The following is a 21,472-nucleotide window of genomic DNA, read 5'->3' on the forward strand; positions in this document are numbered from 1 at the left end:
CCGTCAAAATAGAGCCCCTAATGTTTAAATCAAAATATCTTCTCTAGTTATGGGCCATTCTAACGATGCACAGATAAGATTTTTCTATGCAAATTTGTTTTTTCCACAAGCAATTTGGCAGAATATGATGTTCCATTTCTTCAAACAAACAAAAAAAACCCTAGAGAGAGTTTTGAGAATATTGAGCTGCCCTGTCAAATATTAAGGCAAAAACAGATCAAATTTACAAACATTTTATAAGGAACACTTTTCAAAAATAAAAATGTTCATCACAATAAAAAGAAATCAGCAACAATAGAAAAATACATAAGATAAAAAATTTATTTTAAAACATCTACTGATCTACCATTTTTTTAAGTATTCACATTAGGGCTTCACAATATATTGCTTTAGCATTAAAATCAGAGTGGGTGTGTCGGCATGCACGTAGCAAAGATATGCAATGTTGAGTCCAAATTACAGTTGAGCAGGAGCTACAGAATTGTATTTAATCACATACAATCAAACATACGGAATTTATATGGTTTATGCAAAAAAAATAAAAAATTAATTAAAAAAAAGTTTGTCTTGTTTCTAGTTCAAATGTCTACATTTAAAAGCAAAAACAAGATTTTTTGACACTTACCGAACTGGTTTTGCTTGTTTTAAGGTGAGAAGAAAAATTTTATAAAATTAGAATTTTTGATTTCAGTAACACTTTAGTTTAGGCAGGTAATAAGCCAGTAGTTAGTTGCCAGTGGCCAGTTGTGAAATTTGTCACAATATTAACTACTGGCTTATTACCTGCCTATATGATTAAGATATTAACTGTTCAATAGTAGTTATAAAGTATGATCTCATTCTGCATCCCTAATCCTACCTAAAACCTAAAACATAGTAATTATTATTAAACAGCTTATTAGTAGTTTATTAAGCTAGTAGTGCTAGTTAATGGTGTGTTATTACCATGAATTGTGTCCCAAACTAAGTGTTACCCTTATTTCGGAGAAAACAAACAAGAATCGTTTTGACATTTGGTCTAGAAAAGAGACAAACCAAAGTAACAAAAGCATTGTTTGCATTGTGATTATTCAGTTTCTGTACCTGACTCCCCAGAAAACCATCAAAAGTTATTCAAATCATCTTGTGAAACTGTATTCATATCGCAATATTTATCAGAGAGAAATAAAATCTCGCAATATCAGATTTTTCCAATATCACGCAGCCCTAAAAATATATTCTCAATAGAAATCATTGTATCATAACATTAACAATATGGCATTGCTAAAGTTCATGCTTGAGAGTTAGGTTGCTATTGCAATATTGACATTTTATAGCACACATTTATAACTTAACTAAAAAAGTAAAAAAGAATTAAAAACACATTTCTGCTGTCAGTCACATACAGTATAGGACAGTTTAGGCCGTACTCACACTAGGTACAGTTGCCTCGAACCGGGCCAAAGCACCCCTCCCGTCTCCCCCGACGGCCCGCGCTCACACAACAAACGGGCTTCGGCACGCTTACGTCATCGCTGCTGGGCTGTTCAGTGAGAAGCACTCTTACACTCAGCAGCACAGTGGAGATTTCTCTAGTTATATCGTTTCAGTCGTTTGATATGCAGTGACATGCAGTCAAATATTTCGCCAAACAGTCCTTAGGGATGCGGGGACACGCAGTCAGATATTTCACCGAACAGATCCGCCACTTTTGGCGCCCATAAACAATCATAAAGCTCTCATGCTGCAGGAATGTCTGCTGAAGGCGTGCAGCTGTCGTGCAGTGAGGGGTTTGCGTCTTTAATAAACTACGGCAGTTTGCGTTCACTAAACAGTAAGAATGATAAATAAATCCATATGAAACAATCCCTTAAAAGTCACGTCTCGCTTTCAGTTTGGGGCTTTGGTGCGTTTTGCACTCACACACAAGCGTACCGCTCCAAAGCCCAAGTGAACCGCGCTCAGGCACACCTCTTCCAACCGGGCCAGGGCCGGCCAAGTGAACCGTGCTTGAGCCCGATTCAGCGCACTCGCACTTCTCAAACGATCCGGGAAACGGGCCTGGGCACGGTACGGATGGCATAGTGTGAGAAGGCCCTTAATTACACCCAATGGATTGTTTTGTTTTTGTAGTTAGCCATTATCTTATGCAGTTTTTGTATCTTAATCTCGATAGTGAGCCCTATTTTCATAAGCCTTTTAAAACATTTAGTGTAAAACTGCCAATTAAAGCAATTTCTGTAAATTAAATAACCAAAGCAGCATCTGGCATTATATAATAATTAACAGTGACAGTCAACAAAGAGCCTATAATCACATATCACTTATACAAACCCTGAATGATTGGGAATGACAGCAGGAGGATCAAGATGACAAGAATTGGTCATTGAAATCTGCTGCAAAAATCCTGAGCAAGAGCAGCCCTACAGGAAAATAGAGCTGGAAACCTTCTGGTACCTCACGCTTCAATTTAAATCATTTCTGTGTGTCGCGATTCACTTTTTAAATTTTATATTCAATGCATGTTTTTTTTTTTTTATTCCAGTTTGTTGCTTAGTATTATATTTGTATTGAGAGAACATAAACAGAATATTCAGTGAAATAAGATCTCAATTCCTCAATTCCCATGGAGAAAAATAGTAATTTGGTTCACATTTTTAGCAAGAATCATGCAGTTCTAATATTAGAGAAAACAGTTTTGCTAAATACTCTTCATAACTATATTAGATTTTGACTTGTCTTTATTATTTAAAGTATGTTTGAATCACTTGGTCACAAAAGTTTTAGAACATCCTACAGCTGTTCTAACATTTTATCCCCCCATTTGCTTATTTCTCTGTCTGGTTTATATAAAACTTTCTCTTAGGAACAAAAAGTTGTATTTGAATTTGAAAGAGATACAGAATTAACTGTTAATCATTTTGATTATGCAAAAAAAGTACAGTGGTAATTTTAAGCCATGACACCCAGCATTGATTTATTGGTACTGAATCACAGTTCTGCTCCTCCTGCCAATGAAATCTCAAGCTCAAACCCAAACATATTACCATGTCCAGGGACGACAGCATGGTCTCAACAGTAAACACAACAAAATGGCTTAAATGTCCTTCCCATCTGCCTTCATTCGGCATCTGAAAGGTGGCCATATTTTTAATATAAATGAAAAATGTTCCCATAAAAAGATAAAAACAACAAGATGGGCCATGACATGTAACAGAATTATACATTCTATAATCAGAAGCATTTAACCTCTGCACAGCTCAAAGGTTATAACTAATTCATCTGTAACCAGTATGGAGTGTAAAATATTCATTTCACATTTCAAATAAATTAGCCCATGTGCCAGAGCGACGAGAAAAAAAAAAGGGGAAAAAAAAAAACAAATTGTATATTATTATTAAAATGATTTGGATTTAGTATGCAGAATCAATGCCCTGCTGGACCACTTAGGCCAGTATTGTTTGGTTGGTCGTCATTGGCAGCCTTCAACGTCCCTTAAGAACTGCAGCAAATGTCTTATTTTGTAATAAAAGTGCTCATAAATGAAACAGTGGCACGGCATGAATTGCAAAATGAGTGATGACAGCTAATGGCCATCTGGTGAGGATGTCGGCCCCACAGCTCAGGTGCATCAGCCCTTGATGCAGAGCACAGCTTCCAACAAAATCTGCCTCAATGTCACAGCCCAGCAGACGCCACAACAGACATTGCTACTGCGAAATACACTTTTAGCTGCGTTTACAGCACCTTATCCAATATTTAACCCACAATTTTTAAAAGTAAACATTTTTGAAAATCTTATGTTGAGTGTTAAATGCTGAAAAAAGCAAAAACAACCAAATAGTTTTCTCTTTTTTTACTTTAACAATAGTATAATTTTGTTAGTTTGTGTATTTATAGACATTTAGTGCATTTATTAATCAGCAACTAATTACATACTATTAACGTCAGGGCTTTACATTAACACCCGCCAAATGCGGGTAGATTTCAGCGGTAAGACAGATACTCCCACAAGCCACTTTGGCTGGTTGAAAATAATTTTACCAGATAATAGTTCTTAAAAGCAGGGTTCGACAATAAGGATGGTCCAATATGCATGCACTGCCGATCGAGAAGCAACACGACTGACAAAAATAATTGCGTTCACAACTTCACGCGAGCAAAGCAGGTGAATACCGAATGAGAGGATAATCACTCGCGCTAACAGCTGAGGTGATGTGCACGACTGTTTATAACGGGTGCGCGCTCCCGTTTCCTTTTGTGAAGCAACTGTGTCTAGAAACATAACTGATATGATCGATTCTCTTTCAAATTGACTGAACAAAAAGGGAGGAACGTGCACCTACAGTCTTGCTGCTTTCAAGAGTTCCAGAGTTGACTTATTGTAAGAAGCGCCAGTTGCTTTCGGTTTAACCATTCTTTGAAAAGATAATTTATGGGTCTTTAACCATGGGTGTGTGATCATACTTTCATTATCACAAAGTATGTTTTTTTTTACCTGCTTTCTTTTGCATTAATATGGTTTAATAATCTTTTTTTTTTTTTACAATAACATTGCTTTAATGGGAGAATAACTCCCCATTTATGTGTAGTTAACTGGTGATCTGGGACCTTTAGCCAGGACAAATGACTGTGCATATGTTTTGTTAAATAAAAAGTATAGTATTCAGCTATATTTTGCATGTTTTCACACATTTAAAATTTGTGGCTAATAATTAATTAACTGTTTATTTATCCACTTAAACTCTGCGGACCCGGTACCGGGTCCATGACGTCATCGACTTTCGCTTTCAGATTTAAAGGGCTAGCGTTACACCAGACCCTCGTAAGTGGTGTCGTTTGAAAGTGTAGAATCTATATTTTATGCACATATGCATCACTTTGGTTTTTATTCTACTGTATAAAAGTTATATACACTTAAATACACAGTATTTTGGATACCCGAGCTAGGTATTTTCATTGGTTCATTTTCATTTTTTTTATATGACACATGTACAAGTAATAGCTCAAATGAAAGCTCTTGCTGGTGCTCATACAGTTCTAGCATTCTTTTTACTGAATTATATTCATATGCCAAACAGTTGTTGAATGAATTGTGGTGTTTCTATGGCGCAGAAATGTAAACAATACATTCATGATCAATAAGCAGCCCCAGATACCACAGACAGCTTTCATCTCTTACCTTATGCTATGCCCCTCAGGGCCATTCTCCTCTGTTTTTGAGGTGATGTGCATAGGTAATCCTTTTATATGTCTGATGTGGTCCAAACACAGTAAATTATGTTTGATCAAACAAAAGAATAGTGAAATATGTAAACAGGGATCGGTCTCTGTGGCTTGTACAGCACCTCTTATCAGTTGGAATGCAGTAACTTTTGCATAGATTATGGTAGAGACATTTTTCTTTTTTCCTATGATTACAGACATGTGCAGGAACCACCAAAATTAATTACAGCACGCTAAACCACACAGAACCTAAAAGGTACACTTTCAAATTTGAGTTTATAAAAAAAAAATACAAAAAGCGCCTTTTTTTAGGTGTTTATTATAACACAGACGACATATACAGTTACTTTAAACACTTTCAATAGTGTTTTATGAATATTCAAAGGGTTTTCTTAAAAAATGATACCAAATTTTTGCATTTACACCTTTGCATGTGGATTTGGGAAGCTTTTAAATTTGGGTAGGCAAAATCCAGGCGGAAATCCCCAAATAGCAGCAGAGTTTTATCAGAGTGTGGTCAGAGATAAATTGGGTAAATCCTTCCATTTTAGGCTTTGAAAATTATGAAAACTAATTGTAATATATGAAACCCTGACCCATTTGCTCTTGATTTTTGAGCAAGCTCATACACAACACACAAAAAGTGAAATGAATGAGGAGGCATGTAGAGATAACGCAAACACTAAATCAAGTAATTTTAGCATGTCAAAGTCATATTTATGTGTATAAAATATATTTTCCCAACAATAAAATTGTGGCTAGTGAAAATGGCGAGTGGCTAGTAATGTTGGAAAACTACTAGCCACAGTGGCTGGTGGTCAAAAAAGTTAATGTTAAGCCCTGATTGACGTTATTCTTTAATGCTGAAGTGCGCTCATTTTTGTAATGGTTTAGAACTTCTGATTCAGTTGCCTATGGGAGAAACGACTAGGAATAATAAACGACAGAAAACGGTCAAACTACTTGCTCTACAAACAAATGTTTGTGTGATTATACAGACTAAGCAGAATCATATAATACAAAAGTATCAGTTTGCACTATCAAGCAGTGTAACAAGTGGTTTTTAAGATCTAAAAATGAATTTTCAGTGAATGAGACAGGAAGTCTTGAACCAAAACGTTTCAAATGGCTGTGCAGCTCATCCGTGAAAAATAAGGTGAATAGTAAGATCAATATAGATAAAATCAGATTATATAATAACAACTTCAAATTTAAAAAATATATGATATAAAACAAATATAAATAAATGAACAGAAATTAAATAAAAACATTTGATTTGATTTTTCTGTTTCACTTTTCATAAATAAATGAAAATTCGTCCTGGGAATAAGAATAGTAAGAGTAAAACTGTCTTTACTGCTGCGTAAAACATATGCCAGAAAAGTTGGCAGTTCATTCTGCTGTGGCAACCTCTGGTATGAACTCCGAACTCCGAGTGATCAGCATAACCCATGGCGCATGCCTTGCGCGTAGCCGTGCATTTATACTTCTGCGTGCTGTTTGTGCTGCTCTGCAAAACAACTTCCAAACGTTAGCTGGCAGTGAGGTTTTTATATTCCTCTGTGTTGAGTTTTTTCGTTGGTGTTATGTTTCTTCTGAACGCTATCTTAATGTAGAAGTAGCTCAAACTCGCTAATTTTGAGGCGGGAACTGGCAGATACGCAACAACTTTAATCATCAGCATGGTTTCCGCTACAATCATTCTTCCATGACAGGGTGCCACGCCAAAATTGATCCAAAAATTGATTTTTTTTTTTTTTAAATAGCAAGTGATAATTGCACCGAACCATTTTAAAAGGTAAATGAATTATAACAGCGCAAACCTTTCTGTAACCGTAGCAGTGCTATTAGAAGTAGCAGATTAGAACCATTTTAAAAGGTAAATGAATTATAACAGCGCAAACCTTTCTGTAACCGTAGCAGTGCTATTAGAAGTAGCAGTGCTATTTCTTTAAGCCTTTAAGGTTACGTGTTAACTGACTGACAGGTGCGTAAGGCCAGCAAACACGACATATAGCCGTTTCATTTTACTTCAGAACGCATTAATGTCACTCTGTAGGTCTATTGAAGAAATTCATAAATAATCCTAGCAAATCTAATAAATGTTGGAGACATGTTACATAAACGCACTAAATCGCACTTCAGCAGCGTTTATTTGAGAACGCACAAGAAGATCTGCGCTTGCAACGTATATTTGAGGGGGCGTGCAAGAAGTTTTGTGCACGAGCAGAGGAAATCGGCGCGCAAGCCACAGGTAGTTGGTAGATCTGTGTAAAAAAGGCCTGCCACCACAGCTGGAAAAAATCCTAGAGGAAACACTGATAAGGTTAACACAAAACTAAAGTTTCCATCTGGATCTCCATCACAGGACTTGACAGTCGACACTTGTAAACATTTCCTTTAAAGGGTTCACGCGGCTCTTGGTCCCGCCCACACTCGTCAGCGCAACCAAGCTGATCAATCACAGAGCTTCCACTATGCATCATTGCGATGTGTAGTTACATTTTTTGAGAGGTGCATGTCAGCCACAACCATGGCAAGGGCTATGCGACCAAGCGCAGGCTGCACCAGAGCATACGAGTGCGCTTGACACAAAAGTATAAATCAGCCTTAAGGTGAAGAACAAATGAAAATTCCATTATTTAATTTTTTTTATTATACTAATATATATATATATGTGGCGAGTGTTCCAATGCAGCGTCGCTACAAGTACAATCCACCAACGCCTGTCACCTCATCAGCACCGATCGCCACCTGCTGCTCATTAGGACTGGAGCATATAAACAGAGAAAGAGAAGACACAGGGTGAGCTTGATCTCTCCTAGAAGACACGCTAAAGCTTCTTTCTCTGTTTTCCCCAGCAGATAGCAGTGGCTAGACTGGCACCTCAGATTGTTTTCAACTATCCTAACCTTCATCAGCCCTGAGGACTTTCCACATTACCCGGCCAAAGGACTCATACCTGCACAGCTACCCTACCCTCACCTCCTTACCTTGCACTGTAAATAAATCACCCTTTGGGTCGTTACACCATATCTGTTTGAATGCTCATGTTTTATCCCTCGTCTCGCATATATATATACATACGTACATACATACACACACACACACACACACACACACACACACACACAGAGAGAGAGAGTATATATTTTGATTACGGGTGTGTAATATTTATGCAATTTGTAATATTGCAAATTTTCATGATGTTTTTCTTATGGAATTATCCAGTCGTATATGTTGTGTATGTTACTCAATAACTTGCTCTACTCAATAACTGAATGCAGTTAGAATGACTTTAATATGACTTAAAATACACGTTCTCACGAGTCACGTTCTAAAAATAACTCACAATAGACAAAATCCATTGAGAAGAAACTCACTCAAAGTTCAGATCGTCGTAGAAAAATAAGTCCAGTATTATAGTTTTAAATCAAAGATCAAAACCATTTGATTATTTATTTATTCCGTAATGACGCAGCGTAACTTCTACCTTCTTTTAGCATGTCCAGAAGTTCACATTTTGTGCGATTTATGTCAATTTGGCAAGCTTAACGCATTCTGTACAGGAGACACGGCACGAAGGAAATTGATTGCCAGTGGTCTAAAGCCAATCAGAACGCAGAACACAATGCGCTAATCAGGATACAGAACACAATGCGCTGTAAAAAATCCAAACTGCACGAGAAAAAAATCAGCGAAACTGCGAGGACACAAAAACTGAACGGTGTTATAGCGGAAAACTTATACGTTTTTTTTTTTTGTTTTTTTTTAAGTTCAACAAACAAGAAGTTGGTATTAAGTGAGCTAAGCTTTAGATACATTATTCACCAGCAAAAGCAGTTTTTAACAAAGCCAAAAACAAATAACACACACACTTATAAGTATAATAGATGCATAACAATAAGGTCTGGTGCAGAAACAAAAGTTTGTCTTTTCAATGATTTTTATTTTAACTTGAGGTTAAAATGAGGAACTTTTAGTAGGACCACAGGAGTTTTTGCGCTGACTCAGGTTGTAAGCAAATCCAGCCCATGCGCTTTTAATGAAGTTCAAAAGTTACTACATAATGACCCCATTACTGTTCTGTTCTCAGTGGAAAAGTCCAGCAGGGTTGAAACTGAAGATAGATGAAATGGATCTGACTTAATTGTAATGGTGGTCTGTTCTCAAGCCAAGACCATTATTCAATCTCTCAGAGGGAAAAGTCATTGTTATGCAGGCTCTCATGGTATCTAGCTCTGGAAGCGAGCGATATGACCAAAATCAATCAATTAAGTGGCTTAAATATAATGATTTCAATATTTTTCCAGCCCATTTTTGGACGTGAACCAACAGGTAAGGTTATTCAAAAGAAACAAAATGGCAAGTCTGGCATAAGCACAAAAACATCTCCATATCATGTATTTAATAAAAGACTCAAAGCATAAATGTAAAGAGTAAAAGCCTAAACACAATTCATTCTAAAAATGACATTTAAATTTGATATACACAGATCTATATTAACTCATCAATTGAATTTCACAATAATACGCCAAATTTGCTTCCTTTGCTGATGTTAAATTCTTTTAGCAAATAATTTGGCCATCCTAAATGATCCAGTTTACATGTATTCATGGAAATGAAAAAATAAAACCTTTTGAATAGCTAATTACAATGTCCAACATTACTATTGGCACCCTTGGAAAATATAAGCTAAGGCAGCTGTAGGAAAAAAGTTCTATTAAATAAAAGAGTTATTAAATTCTTGATTTTGTGCTTAAAATAATAACAAAGACATTTGTATTTATTTGGATGATAGAACAGGCTTTTTTCTTGAAACCTTTTCAAATAGTTTGAGTTGATTTAGTAATTCTGAAGACTTTCTGACATAAAGTGCATCTGGAAAGTATTCATGGCGCTTTACTTTTTCCACATTTTTTTATTTTATAGCCTTTTTCCAAAAATGGATCAAAGTAATTTATTTCCTCGATAATCCGCACACAATACCCAATACTGGCAATGTGAAAAAAAAGCTGTTGCAAATTTATTAAAAATTTAAAACCTGAAAAATCACATGTACATAAGTATTTACTGTCTTAGCTCATGCTTACTGTAATTTATCTTGTTGTCTATCTAACGACATATTCCCCGACTCTGGTTTTTTGAATCTATTGTTTTCAGGTAATGTGTTTTGGCTGAGCGCAAAGATAAGTTAATATATTAATGCAACCACCTACACTGATACACTGATGAAGATAACGCTAATTAATACCTACACGATGCCTCAGCATTTTTGGTGTCTGTTAAATTGCTACTATCAAAATGAAAATAGGCAGTTCCTTATATCACATTTTCATTGTATTGTTAAGTAACCTACACTGTTCCCTCTGAAGATTTATCTGACGTGTCCTCTGGAGTTTGTTTTCCATATCAAACTTGCGACGTTTGAACTTACAAGGAGAGAATGCAACACTGAACTTTGTCCACTTAATATTGAGGAAAAAGCCCCAATCAGATATGGGAATGTCTGCAGCCTTGTCTCCCTTTTCAAATGTCTCCGTTTTCCCCATCCACACAGCGTTTTAAAAGCAAAACTGCCTCTTCAGCGTTTTCAAAATGCTCCATTTTCGGCGCTCGAAAACTCCGGGGAAGTGTGGACTGAAGGCGTAAACGTAGCAAAACATATTCGTTGTAAAACAAAAATGTATTAGTATAAACGGGGCCTTATCAACTCACGTTACTTGTAATGTATAACCAACACTGTCTAAAACAACCTTAAAATTGTTTGTGCAATCTAAAGAAATTTTAACAAAAATTTCCAACCTCTTGTTTACCATGAGATACTTCAAAATGAGCATTTATACAAGCAGATGAAACCCCAACTAATGATTTTTCCATTGACTTCTTTGCTCGTATTTAACTAGGGTGCCAATATTAGTGAAGGGCACTGCACATTCCCACTGTTATATGGTAAAACTGCTCGTGTTGTGGCGCAGTTTCTCACCAGTAGCACTGAGTAGAATCCGGGCTGCGTCTCCCATTGGCGAAGCTGCTCCTCTGCAGGCTTCAGCACAGCTGTGTCCTGACTGGTGGCCTGGGTCAAAGCCTGCAGCACCACTGAACTGGCGCTCTGGATGTCCATCAGGTAAAGCTGCACACACAAAGAGAGCACAAGATACGGCTCATTAATCAACATATTAGATTAGAAGCTTGAAAAACCACAGTTTGCATTTCTACCTGCCAGACTTGTTTGCTTTTATGAAACTTTTGTAATTAGCCACTAGTTATTTTCCACAACACAATAACTAAATAAAACTGAATAAATAACTAAATACGACCTAACTTGATATCATACTAATACATGCAGGTCCAATATTTTTTTATGAACGGACATTATTTAATAGTTTTATTTGTACCAGCTTAGCATAACGTAACATAACATGTTCCTAAGGTATATGTAAAAGTTTTTTTGTGTTGTAATGAAATCTGTGCTTTGTAAACTAAAGAACCTAGCAAAAGTCAAGGATTTATTTTAATTATCTTGACATGTTTACTGTTCCAAAACATTATGTGATTTGTAAATTGAAACAATTGTCAAATAAAATACTGCATATTGTGTGTATGGGGGGAAATGTGCTGCTTTTTTAAGTCTTTTAAAGTCTTTTATGCTCACCAAAGCTACATTTACTTTAAACAGAAAAAAGGTATACTGTGAAATGTAATTAACACTTTAAACATAGCTTTCATTTTACTATATTTTAAGTCATATGTTATTACTGTACTAACAAAGCTGAGTTTTTAGCATAATTCTGAATTGAAATCGCTTAAATTATGTTAACTGAGTGCTCAAGAAGCATCCATCAACATTAATATTCCTCATATTTCTTTAATATTTATGTGGAAACTGTGGCATTTTTTTCTAGAACTCTGATAAAATAAACTCTATCTGAACTATTATAAATATCTACTGTCTATTTCCATCAAATTAATGCACCCTAGCTAAATAAAAACAATAGTTTATTTCAACCAAAAGTGTTTGTATGTTGGCATGCAAAATATTACTATTATATCTTTAGTGAGCTTAACAAAGGTACAAGTTAACAAACAAAATTGCCATGACATTTTTTTTACAATTTTTATAATTTGCAACAGCTGCTGAAATAAATACATTTGTGAATATATAAAGCACTAAACACACCTTTATACATAAATCATTCTTCAAAGTTTCTACAAAACTCTGACCAACTACATAGCAATACATGTATGACTTACTAAAATAAGCATAAGCCAAATCACACTGTTCAGTGTCAAACAAAATCAATGTTCATGTTTGAGCTACATTAAAAACAGTATGTAAAGACAGCATTGCAGTGGCCTGATAATAAAAAAATGAAGATCAACGCCCTAAACGTCCTGTTGTCTGAATTAGAGACTTCTTGGTGAAATCTTTTTTTTTTTTTTTTTTTAATTATAATTTTGAAACATTACATAAAGTAAAAATACAACAATTGAGATATATATTATATCCATAAACATTACTATAGTTACAAGAATCAAAAGTAATGAAGTAATATATAACAGGAGAAAAAAAATGTATAAAACGTTTCAAAAGAAAAAATAAATAAATAAAAAATTAATAAATAAGATAAAAAAAAAAATTACAAAATACTTCTATACATATAAACTAAAATAATAACTTAGGATACACTCATCGACTACAGCGGGGGATCAGAACTAGAAAAAACATTCCTTCATGAAAACTAACATTAAATCATTCTTTTTGTTCTTAATTTGCATTAGAGACTTTTTCAGATTTTCCATTTCTAATAAAAAAATATTACATTTTGGTACACATTTCGCAAATTTCTGTTTATGTATAAAATATTTACCTTGTAAAATGTAGAAGTTAACAACATACTCGAATGTTCTTTTTGTGTGTGAAAAAGAGCAAATCACATCCTTTAAAGATAGCCTGTAATTAACATTTCTTTGCCCAAATAACACGTCACTAACATCATTCCAAAATTTACGAGAGGCATCACAGTTATAGAAAAGATGAGATAAGTCTTCCTCATGTATATTACAAAATGTGCAAGTACTCTCAATATCCATGAATTTAGATAAAGTTGCTTTGCAAGGATACATTTTGTGAAGTATTTTAAAGTGCACTTCTTTAACCTTATTTAAAAGGCAAAATTTTAAGGGTATTGACCAGGTAGCTTTCCAATTAATATTAATAATTTTTTCATTCCAATAATATTTCCCTCTAGGGGACTTCTTGGTGAAATCTACTTCATAAACCCGAGCTTGTTTTAGTTATTCTAGAAAAAACACATTCAAGCCAAGACACTTTGCTGTCCAACTGCGCCCCCTATTGATGTAAAGCATAAAATTCCAATGATTATATTTCTTCTTTTTTTCCAGAGACCTGTCCTAAATAATGCCAAAAAAGGACTAGTGCAGCAGATGGCTTTAGAGGTTTCCATCTCATGGACAAACAGAAAGTTGCCACTGAAATGGCATCCATGCTGTGACAAAAATGAGTCCGCTTTTTAATTTTATTCACTGATAAACAAAGCACAGATGCTGTGCATTTCCAATTATGAGCTCAGAGGAACTTGTTTCCCGCTGCAGACAGATAGTTGTGAGCAATGCTTGAAGAACAAACTCATCGTTATTAGAGCGATAAGTGCAACTATACTGCAAGCACGTACAAAGATGTTTCATGCGGAAGGTGACAGCTGCGATAGGTTACTTCAGGCAATTCTGTGTCTAAAGATTTAATATTTAGAGCATTTAATCACATACGACTTTGACATATTAAAAAGGCTTTGTGCAAATGGCAAATGAATTAACCTGATGTTTCATATATAGAACGAATACAATTTGTTTAATTTTTATGTCCACAAAATTGAGAAAAATACATACTAAATGCTAAAGCTTTTTTATGTTTTGAAAATGTTTTGTGAAAATAAAACAAACTATGTGTGAAATTATAGAAACTATAGTGTAGTGAAGCAGAACTTTAATATTAATATTAAAAATAAATTTTAATATTACATTTTTTATATAAAAAATAAAAAATACCATTCTTTGGCATTTTCAAATAAGTTTGGTTGTGTTGTATTAAAATTAACAAGTCATATAGTTTTTTAATGTTAGTCATTAAATTAATTATAAAACCATGTCTTCCAGTAAAATGCGCTTTTATTTATTCTTTTATTGTTTTTTATTAAAGGTGCAGTGGGTGATTGTCTTCAGACACATTTTTGCTGTGCTGGTTAAAAGTCTCTCCAATCGTAATTATTAATGTTAATGATCTAAATGCATTTACAAGTATTTTTATATTCTGGGTAAGGCATAAGACTCAAAAAATATTCATCCAATTAATTTTTCGGGCTGATAAGTAGCCCACACTGTCTGTCCACAAATGTAGATTTGTATTTTGTACATCTGCACAGCCGTTCATAAAGATCCGCCGTTTGCATGTATGCCACCTTAACCTGCACACGAGTGAGAGAGCGGTAAAAACAAACTCTGAATCAAAACTTTACGAAATCCTGAGTAAACAATGGAGTTTCTTTAGCACACTGGAGGAAGGATGACACCATGGCTAGACAGGGAATGTTCTGTTATAACTATTTTATGTATATATTTTTTTTATTAATGTAGATTTGTAGTTTTACGAATGAATTATATGCACCAAAGTGTTGTTTAGCCACTGATAGATTGATGCGACTATTTTCAGTTTTATAAGGGACCTTTTACAGCATCAATAATGTAGATTTTTATTTAGTTTAACAACAAAACATCAGTAAAAAGCGCTATTCTGCCTAGCCTGCTTTACTGAGGTGAAATTGGTTTTACATGCACAATTTCACATCGATTCATTTTTTAACAATGGGAAGCTGTGGCGCGCTCCTGTATTGTTTACATTGTAGGTGATTTTGGCAGATCACCTACTGCACTGCACTGAAAAAAAAGTAAATGTGAACTTCACTATTCGGGCTCATAGTTTGAAATCTGGAAGTTTACAAAGCTAAAGTAGCAATTTCATAATTCAAATTAATTTCATTATTGAGTGTAAAGCAAATGCTCTGCAACACAGTGTTATGCATTACACTGAACTACAGTTACGGACTGTTAGAGAAAGGGTTTCTCAATCCTGGTCCTTGCACACCACTGCTTTGCATTTTGCTCTTATTTAACGTAATGTAATGTAATGTAATGTATTTTTTATTTAGTGCCATGTCAGCAACAAAGGCTATCTTCATGGCAGGAATCTTTCAACAATAAATATACAATTTAAAAATCAACAAACAAAATAAAACATAAATTAAATAAGATTTTTTGTGTTAATACATGATAAAAATTCTAAAATCTTTTCTGGTTCCACTTTGTCAAAAATGTCCTTAAAAGAGTTAATTTCATAAAAAGTCCTTCTGGAATCAGTAAAAGCAGGACAGTCCAGTAAAATATGTTTTACAGTAATAGGAGTTTTGCAGCACAAACACTGAGTGGGGTTTTCTGCTCTTATTTAACATACTTTATTTAGATAACAAGCTTGTTAGAAGAGTTCCATGCATGAACTGCGTTCCGATTGGCAGGTCCCTATATTATATGCTCTCTACATGAACACAAGAAAGATGGATTGAACTTTTTTTTCACAAATAGTTCAATCCATTCACAAAAAACTAGCACAACATCTTCTTCTTACATGAAGAACCATGACATACAGTTGAAGTCAGAATTATTAGCCCCCTGAATTATTTGCCCCCACTTATTTTTTTCCCCAACTTGTGTTAAACGGAGAAAAGATTTTTTCAACACAATTTTCAACAAGTTTTAATAACTCATTTCTAATAACTGATTCCTTTTATCTGTCATGATGACAGTACATACATAATTCAAGACACTTCTATACAGCTTAAAGTGACATTTAAAGGCTTAACTAGGTTAATTGGGTTAACTAGGCAGGTTAGGGTAATGAGGCAAGTTATTGTATAACAATTGTTTGTTCTGTAGACTATCGAAAACATTTTGCTTAAAGGGGCTAATAATTTTGACCTTAAAATTTTTTTTTTAAATTAAAAACTCAATTTTATTCTAGCCGACATAAAACAAATAAGGCTTTCTCCAGAAGAAAAAAATATTATCAGACATACCATGAAAATGTCCTTGCTCTGATGAACATCATTTGGGAAATACTTATAAAGAAAAAAAATTCAAAGGGAGGCTAAGAAATCTGACTTCAACTGTATCCCTCTCTAAATAAATACAACATTTTAAAATTCAAACATACACTAATGTCATCTGAATGAAACCAAAATCAATGTAGAATATCCCATAGAGGCCACGTTGCAGGCACTTTATCAATACATCATATTTAATTAATAGATTTACCATAATTCCTTGAATGCTATTGTTAAAGCAATTTAAAAAGGATTTTGTTTATTATGACCATTTAAATTCATTCAGGTATCGAATATTATGCAGTAGATTTTGCTGTGTTATGATGTAAACACTTAATGCAAAAAGAAAGACATTTTCAGAAGTCTATTTTTCCAGCCAATATTACTGCAAATTTTGAAAAAATTATAATTTTAGGTCACAAAAAATCATAAATACCCCATTCCGCAAAGATGTAAACAGGGAAACACATCAGAACAAACGACTAAAGTGAATCGCATATAAAATGTGGATAGCTGTGGGGCGCGAGGACTGGGATTAAGAAATTCTGCTGTATGGATTACTAGTTTAGCAACATATTCATTCATTCATTCATTTATTCATTCATTCATCCATTTATTTATTCATTCATTCATTTTCCTTCGGCTAAGTTTAGCTTTTTCCTCAGGAGTCGCCACAGCAGAATGAAACACCAACTTATATAGCATATGTTTTACATAGTGGATGCCCTTCCAGCCACAACTCAGTACTGGGAAACACTCATACACTCTCACTTTCACACACGGCCAATTTAACTTATTCAATTTACCTATACCACATGTCTTTGGACTTGTGAGGGAAACCAGAGCACCAGAAGTAACTCTTGTGAACACGAGAAGAACATGCAAACTTCACACAGAATTGGCAACTGACCCAGCTGGGACTCAAACCAGTGACCTTCTTGCAGTGAGGCAACAGTGCTAACCACTGAGCCACCATGCTGCCCCTACTTGTTTATATATTTTAGTTAAATAAGTAATAAGAGCCAACAACTGTGTTGAATGTTTCATTTGTTAGATCAAATAAATGTGCAATTACAACATGCATTGAATGTTTGGAACTGTGAAAAATGTTAAACAATAGCTTATTTCATCAACAACAAAAAGTCAAAGAATCACAATCTGGGATCAGGTGCAGCATAATGTCATACAGCCTAGATTAGATGTAATGTGACATATTTCCCTGGCCTTTACAACTTGACATTTAAGCTGTGACCAGAAGTAGCCTATATGTCACACATACAATGCCACATATACTGTAAGACAAACATGACTTCTGGTCACAGCTCAGTTGGTCAGACCCTCTGCCTGATTCAGCCAGACTCAGATTTGTTTCTCCATTGACAGACATTTACAAGAACACTCATTTTAGAAAGTTTAGAAAGAGTTAAACAGCTAACTTTTTCAATTTTTTTTTTCATTCATCTGATCAAATTCAGAATTTTAGCTTAGCTTAACACTTGAGGGAGAGCAAAATAGTGAGTACACTTTCTTTTTTAGGTGAACTATCCCTTTAATCACACAGCCCTATTCCCCTTCATGACAGTTTACTTTTTTCAACAACATCCTCAAAGGTTTTCTAATAAAACATTTTAAAATAAAAGCTGACTTAAGAAGTTTATTTTATAACATTAGAAAGACTTTTCAGACCTATTCAGATTTAGCCTTAACTGCTACTCTAAAACACACCGCATGGAGTGATTTTTCAATGTGAACCCGCTCAATCTAATTGCATCTTGTTGTAGTTTCCAAAAACCTAATAATAATAATAATAATAATAATAATAATAATAAAAATAATAATAATAATGGACAATGCGGTGGCGCAGTAGGTAGTGCTGTCGCCCTGTGTGGAGTTTGCATGTTCTCCCCATGTTCGCATGGATTTCCTTCGGGTGCTCTGGTTTCCCCCCACAATACAAAAACATGCGGTACAGGTGAATTGGGTAGACTAAATTGTCCGTAGTGTATGAGTGTGTATGGGTGTTTCCCAGAGATAGGTTGTAACTGGAAGGGCATTTGTTGTGTAAATCATATGCTGGATAAGTTCATTCACCTGTGGCGACCAAAGATTAATGAAGGGACTAAGCCAAAAAATAAATAAAAATGAATGAATGAATGAATGAATAATAATTTATAATATAAAAAAAACAATTTAAATAAAAAAAAAAAAACTTTACAACATTTTTAAAACAAATTCTACTACCAATTAGGCCTGGGACGATAGCGGTTTTCAAGGTATACTGTGGTTTGGAAAAGTCAAGGTTTTAAAACCACCAAAATTTTCTGCTATACCATTCCTTTGGTATATTTTTTACTTTTTTGTTTTTTCACAACAGTATCTCCAGCAGAAACGATATCCAAAGATGTCATTTTAAATTGTGAATAAATCTGTGTTTTTAAAACAAACAAAGACAGCAGAAGTCAAATTTCATTTGAATTATTTAGCCTGGAAAATTTACAGTTTTTCCCAGAGAAGGGTTAAAGCTGGAAGGGCATCCGCTGCATAAAAACGTGCTGGATAAATTGGCAGTTCATTCCGCTGTGGCAACCCTGGATTAATAAAGGAACTAAGTCAAAAAGAAAATGAATGAATGAATATTTACAGATCCAAAATCTTTTGAATGTTTCTCAAAATAAAATATGTTATGGTTAAAGAGGGAAAAATATATTTTAAAAAATATGTTTTAGAGCAGTAACCACAATACAGTGAAACCGTGATATTTTTATCCAAGGTTATCATACCGTCAGAAAGTTATACCGGCCCATGCTTACTAACAATGATGTTAGCGAAGTTTGAGACTAATGGAATAAGACTTGTTCATACTGGTGATAAAAATTTTCAAAAACCAGTATGCCTGATAATATTTTGTCTTTTAGAGGAAGTCTTATTTGTTTTATTTTGGCTACAATAAAATAATTTTAAGGTCAACATTATTAGCCCCTTTAAGCTATTGTTTTGATAGTCTTCATAAAAAAATCATTATAAAATAACTTGCCTAATTACCCTAACCTGCCCTGTCAAACTAATTAGCCTAGTTAAGTCTTAAATGTCACTTTAAGCTGTATTGGAGTGTCCTGAAAACTATGCCATCATGCCAAACATAAAATAAATCAGTTATTGGAAATGAGTTCTTAAAACCCTTATGTTTAGAAATGTGTTCTCAATCGTGTTCTCGATTCTCTCGATTTAACAGAAATTGGGGGGGAAAGTCCACAGGGGGTAGATCTAGTTAAAACTTCTGATGATTTACACAAGCACACTTGACTCAACACAATTTAATTCTACTCTAATTATAAATGACAGAAGACACAGATAAGCAAATATTATAAAAATGTATAAGCATCTAATTAACATAACATACATGAAAGTCTTTGATCACCCAAACAAACTGTCTTGAAAAACTACAAATCAAAACATGCTGCTCAGTGTACCAAGTAATAATCAATAACCATAAAGCATCAATAACAAATCAATAGTACTGATAACACTAGTCGACAGATCTGAAACGACGATGCATGACAATATGAGTGTATTATCATTCATAACAGCAGAAGCATAATACTTTTGACCATCCTAAAGCTTCTTTTGGGTCAGTTTGTTATATGAAACCCTCTCAGATCATCTTAGACATAAATTCATCGGATAACGTAAACTACTGTCCAATAGTTACAGTAACAACAAATAACGACATATGAAATTATAGTAATTTGTATATTCATAATAGCAAAACTGTCGGCTTCAAGATCTTAAATTAAGGCTTAAATAAACCGCATCACTTTGATCAGTATTTCTAAAAATGGTTTGATCTAAAACTATGAAAACTGGAACCAAAGCCGAGACTTCTGCAGAATGTAGCTGGGTGGCTAAAATACTCTACTGTCACGCATGTTGGCCTACTGAGCAAAGTGAAGTGTTTAACATCATAGGCTACTTTGGCTGAAGGTGTATTGAGACACCGAATCATTCTGTAAAGTTAAAGTTCTCGATGACATACCTTCCGCAAAACTGTCAACGCCGGGTGAGATCAAAACAGTTGGGCTGGAGGATCTAAACACTGCGCGCACGTTGTGAGGATGGCGCCATCCACTGTGGCTGCTGTCGCACTAAAATGACGTAAGCGTGTTGCCTTTAAAGTGATTTTTGATTTATAAAATGGATTTAAAAAGTTATTTTGATTTACTTATACTTAAGTTTCTAATTATGGTGGTAAGTACATTGACTGTAAATTAAATTATTTAACGGTCATGTTGTAGCTTTACTTTTATCTAAAAATGATTAGAACGTTTTCAGATTAAGTTGTTGTATATCAAGCAATATATCATATTCTCAAGCATATATATTAATTCTAAATTAAGAATGAAAAGTAGGAATTTAGCTGGGATTTAATTGACAGATGAGCCCATAATAATATAATATAATATAATATAATATAATATAATATAATATAATATAATATAATATAATATAATATAATATAATATAAAATAATATAATATTTATTACTTAAAGTTTGATACAAAATTGTGCTGCGTGTATTAAACAAGAAAAATAATTAAATCTATATTATATTTAATATAAAAATGTATTATATTTAATATTTTAAAATAAATATTATAAATAATAAATAATTGCGGAAATATAACTTTACTACTAAATGCCTGAAAATTGCAATATTGCCTAATAATAATTATAATTATATTATTATTGTTATTATTGATTTTGTTGCTGTTGTTTATAATTATTGTTTTTATAAAACATTATTTTAAATGTGAATGCTTGTTATATATTTTATTGTAAACATTACAACAAAGTAGACCTTGCAATTTATTTTATTTTATTTAAGTTTAGTTTAGTTTAGTTTAGTTTAGTTTAGTTTAGTTTAGTTTAGTTTAGTTTAGTTTAGTTTAGTTTAGTTTAGTTTATGTTCGCTTACAATTAGGAGGATTATCACATATGATTGTATTTGCATGTATTGTCCAGCAGGTGCCGCACAACTATCACAATTCTTCAATCAACTGCAGCTCACGGTAAAATCATTCACGCTATAACCAAAC

General features: G+C 34.0%; 1 protein-coding gene across 4 annotated transcripts in view; it reads right to left on the reverse strand.

Moving 5' to 3' along the window:
* The window catches only part of ipo11 (importin 11), a 325,228-nt gene extending 304,720 nt beyond the window's left edge, over positions 1-20,508 (reverse strand). For 2 of the 4 annotated variants that reach the window (XR_015496986.2, XM_087263109.2), the window contains exons 1-2: positions 20,413-20,508; positions 11,192-11,338 (exon numbers count right to left, since the gene is read on the reverse strand). Coding sequence is in view for 3 of the 4 variants with exons in the window: in XM_087263109.2 (XP_087119235.1) it covers positions 11,192-11,329 (138 nt within the window). In the remaining variant the exon portion in view is untranslated. 4 annotated transcript variants of the gene reach the window in all.
* Between the last annotated feature and the right edge of the window lie 964 nt (positions 20,509-21,472).

This window comes from Danio rerio, chromosome 8, assembly GCF_052040795.2.
Source record: "Danio rerio strain M-AB ecotype USA chromosome 8, GRCz13ab, whole genome shotgun sequence".
Lineage (NCBI taxonomy): Eukaryota > Metazoa > Chordata > Actinopteri > Cypriniformes > Danionidae > Danio > Danio rerio.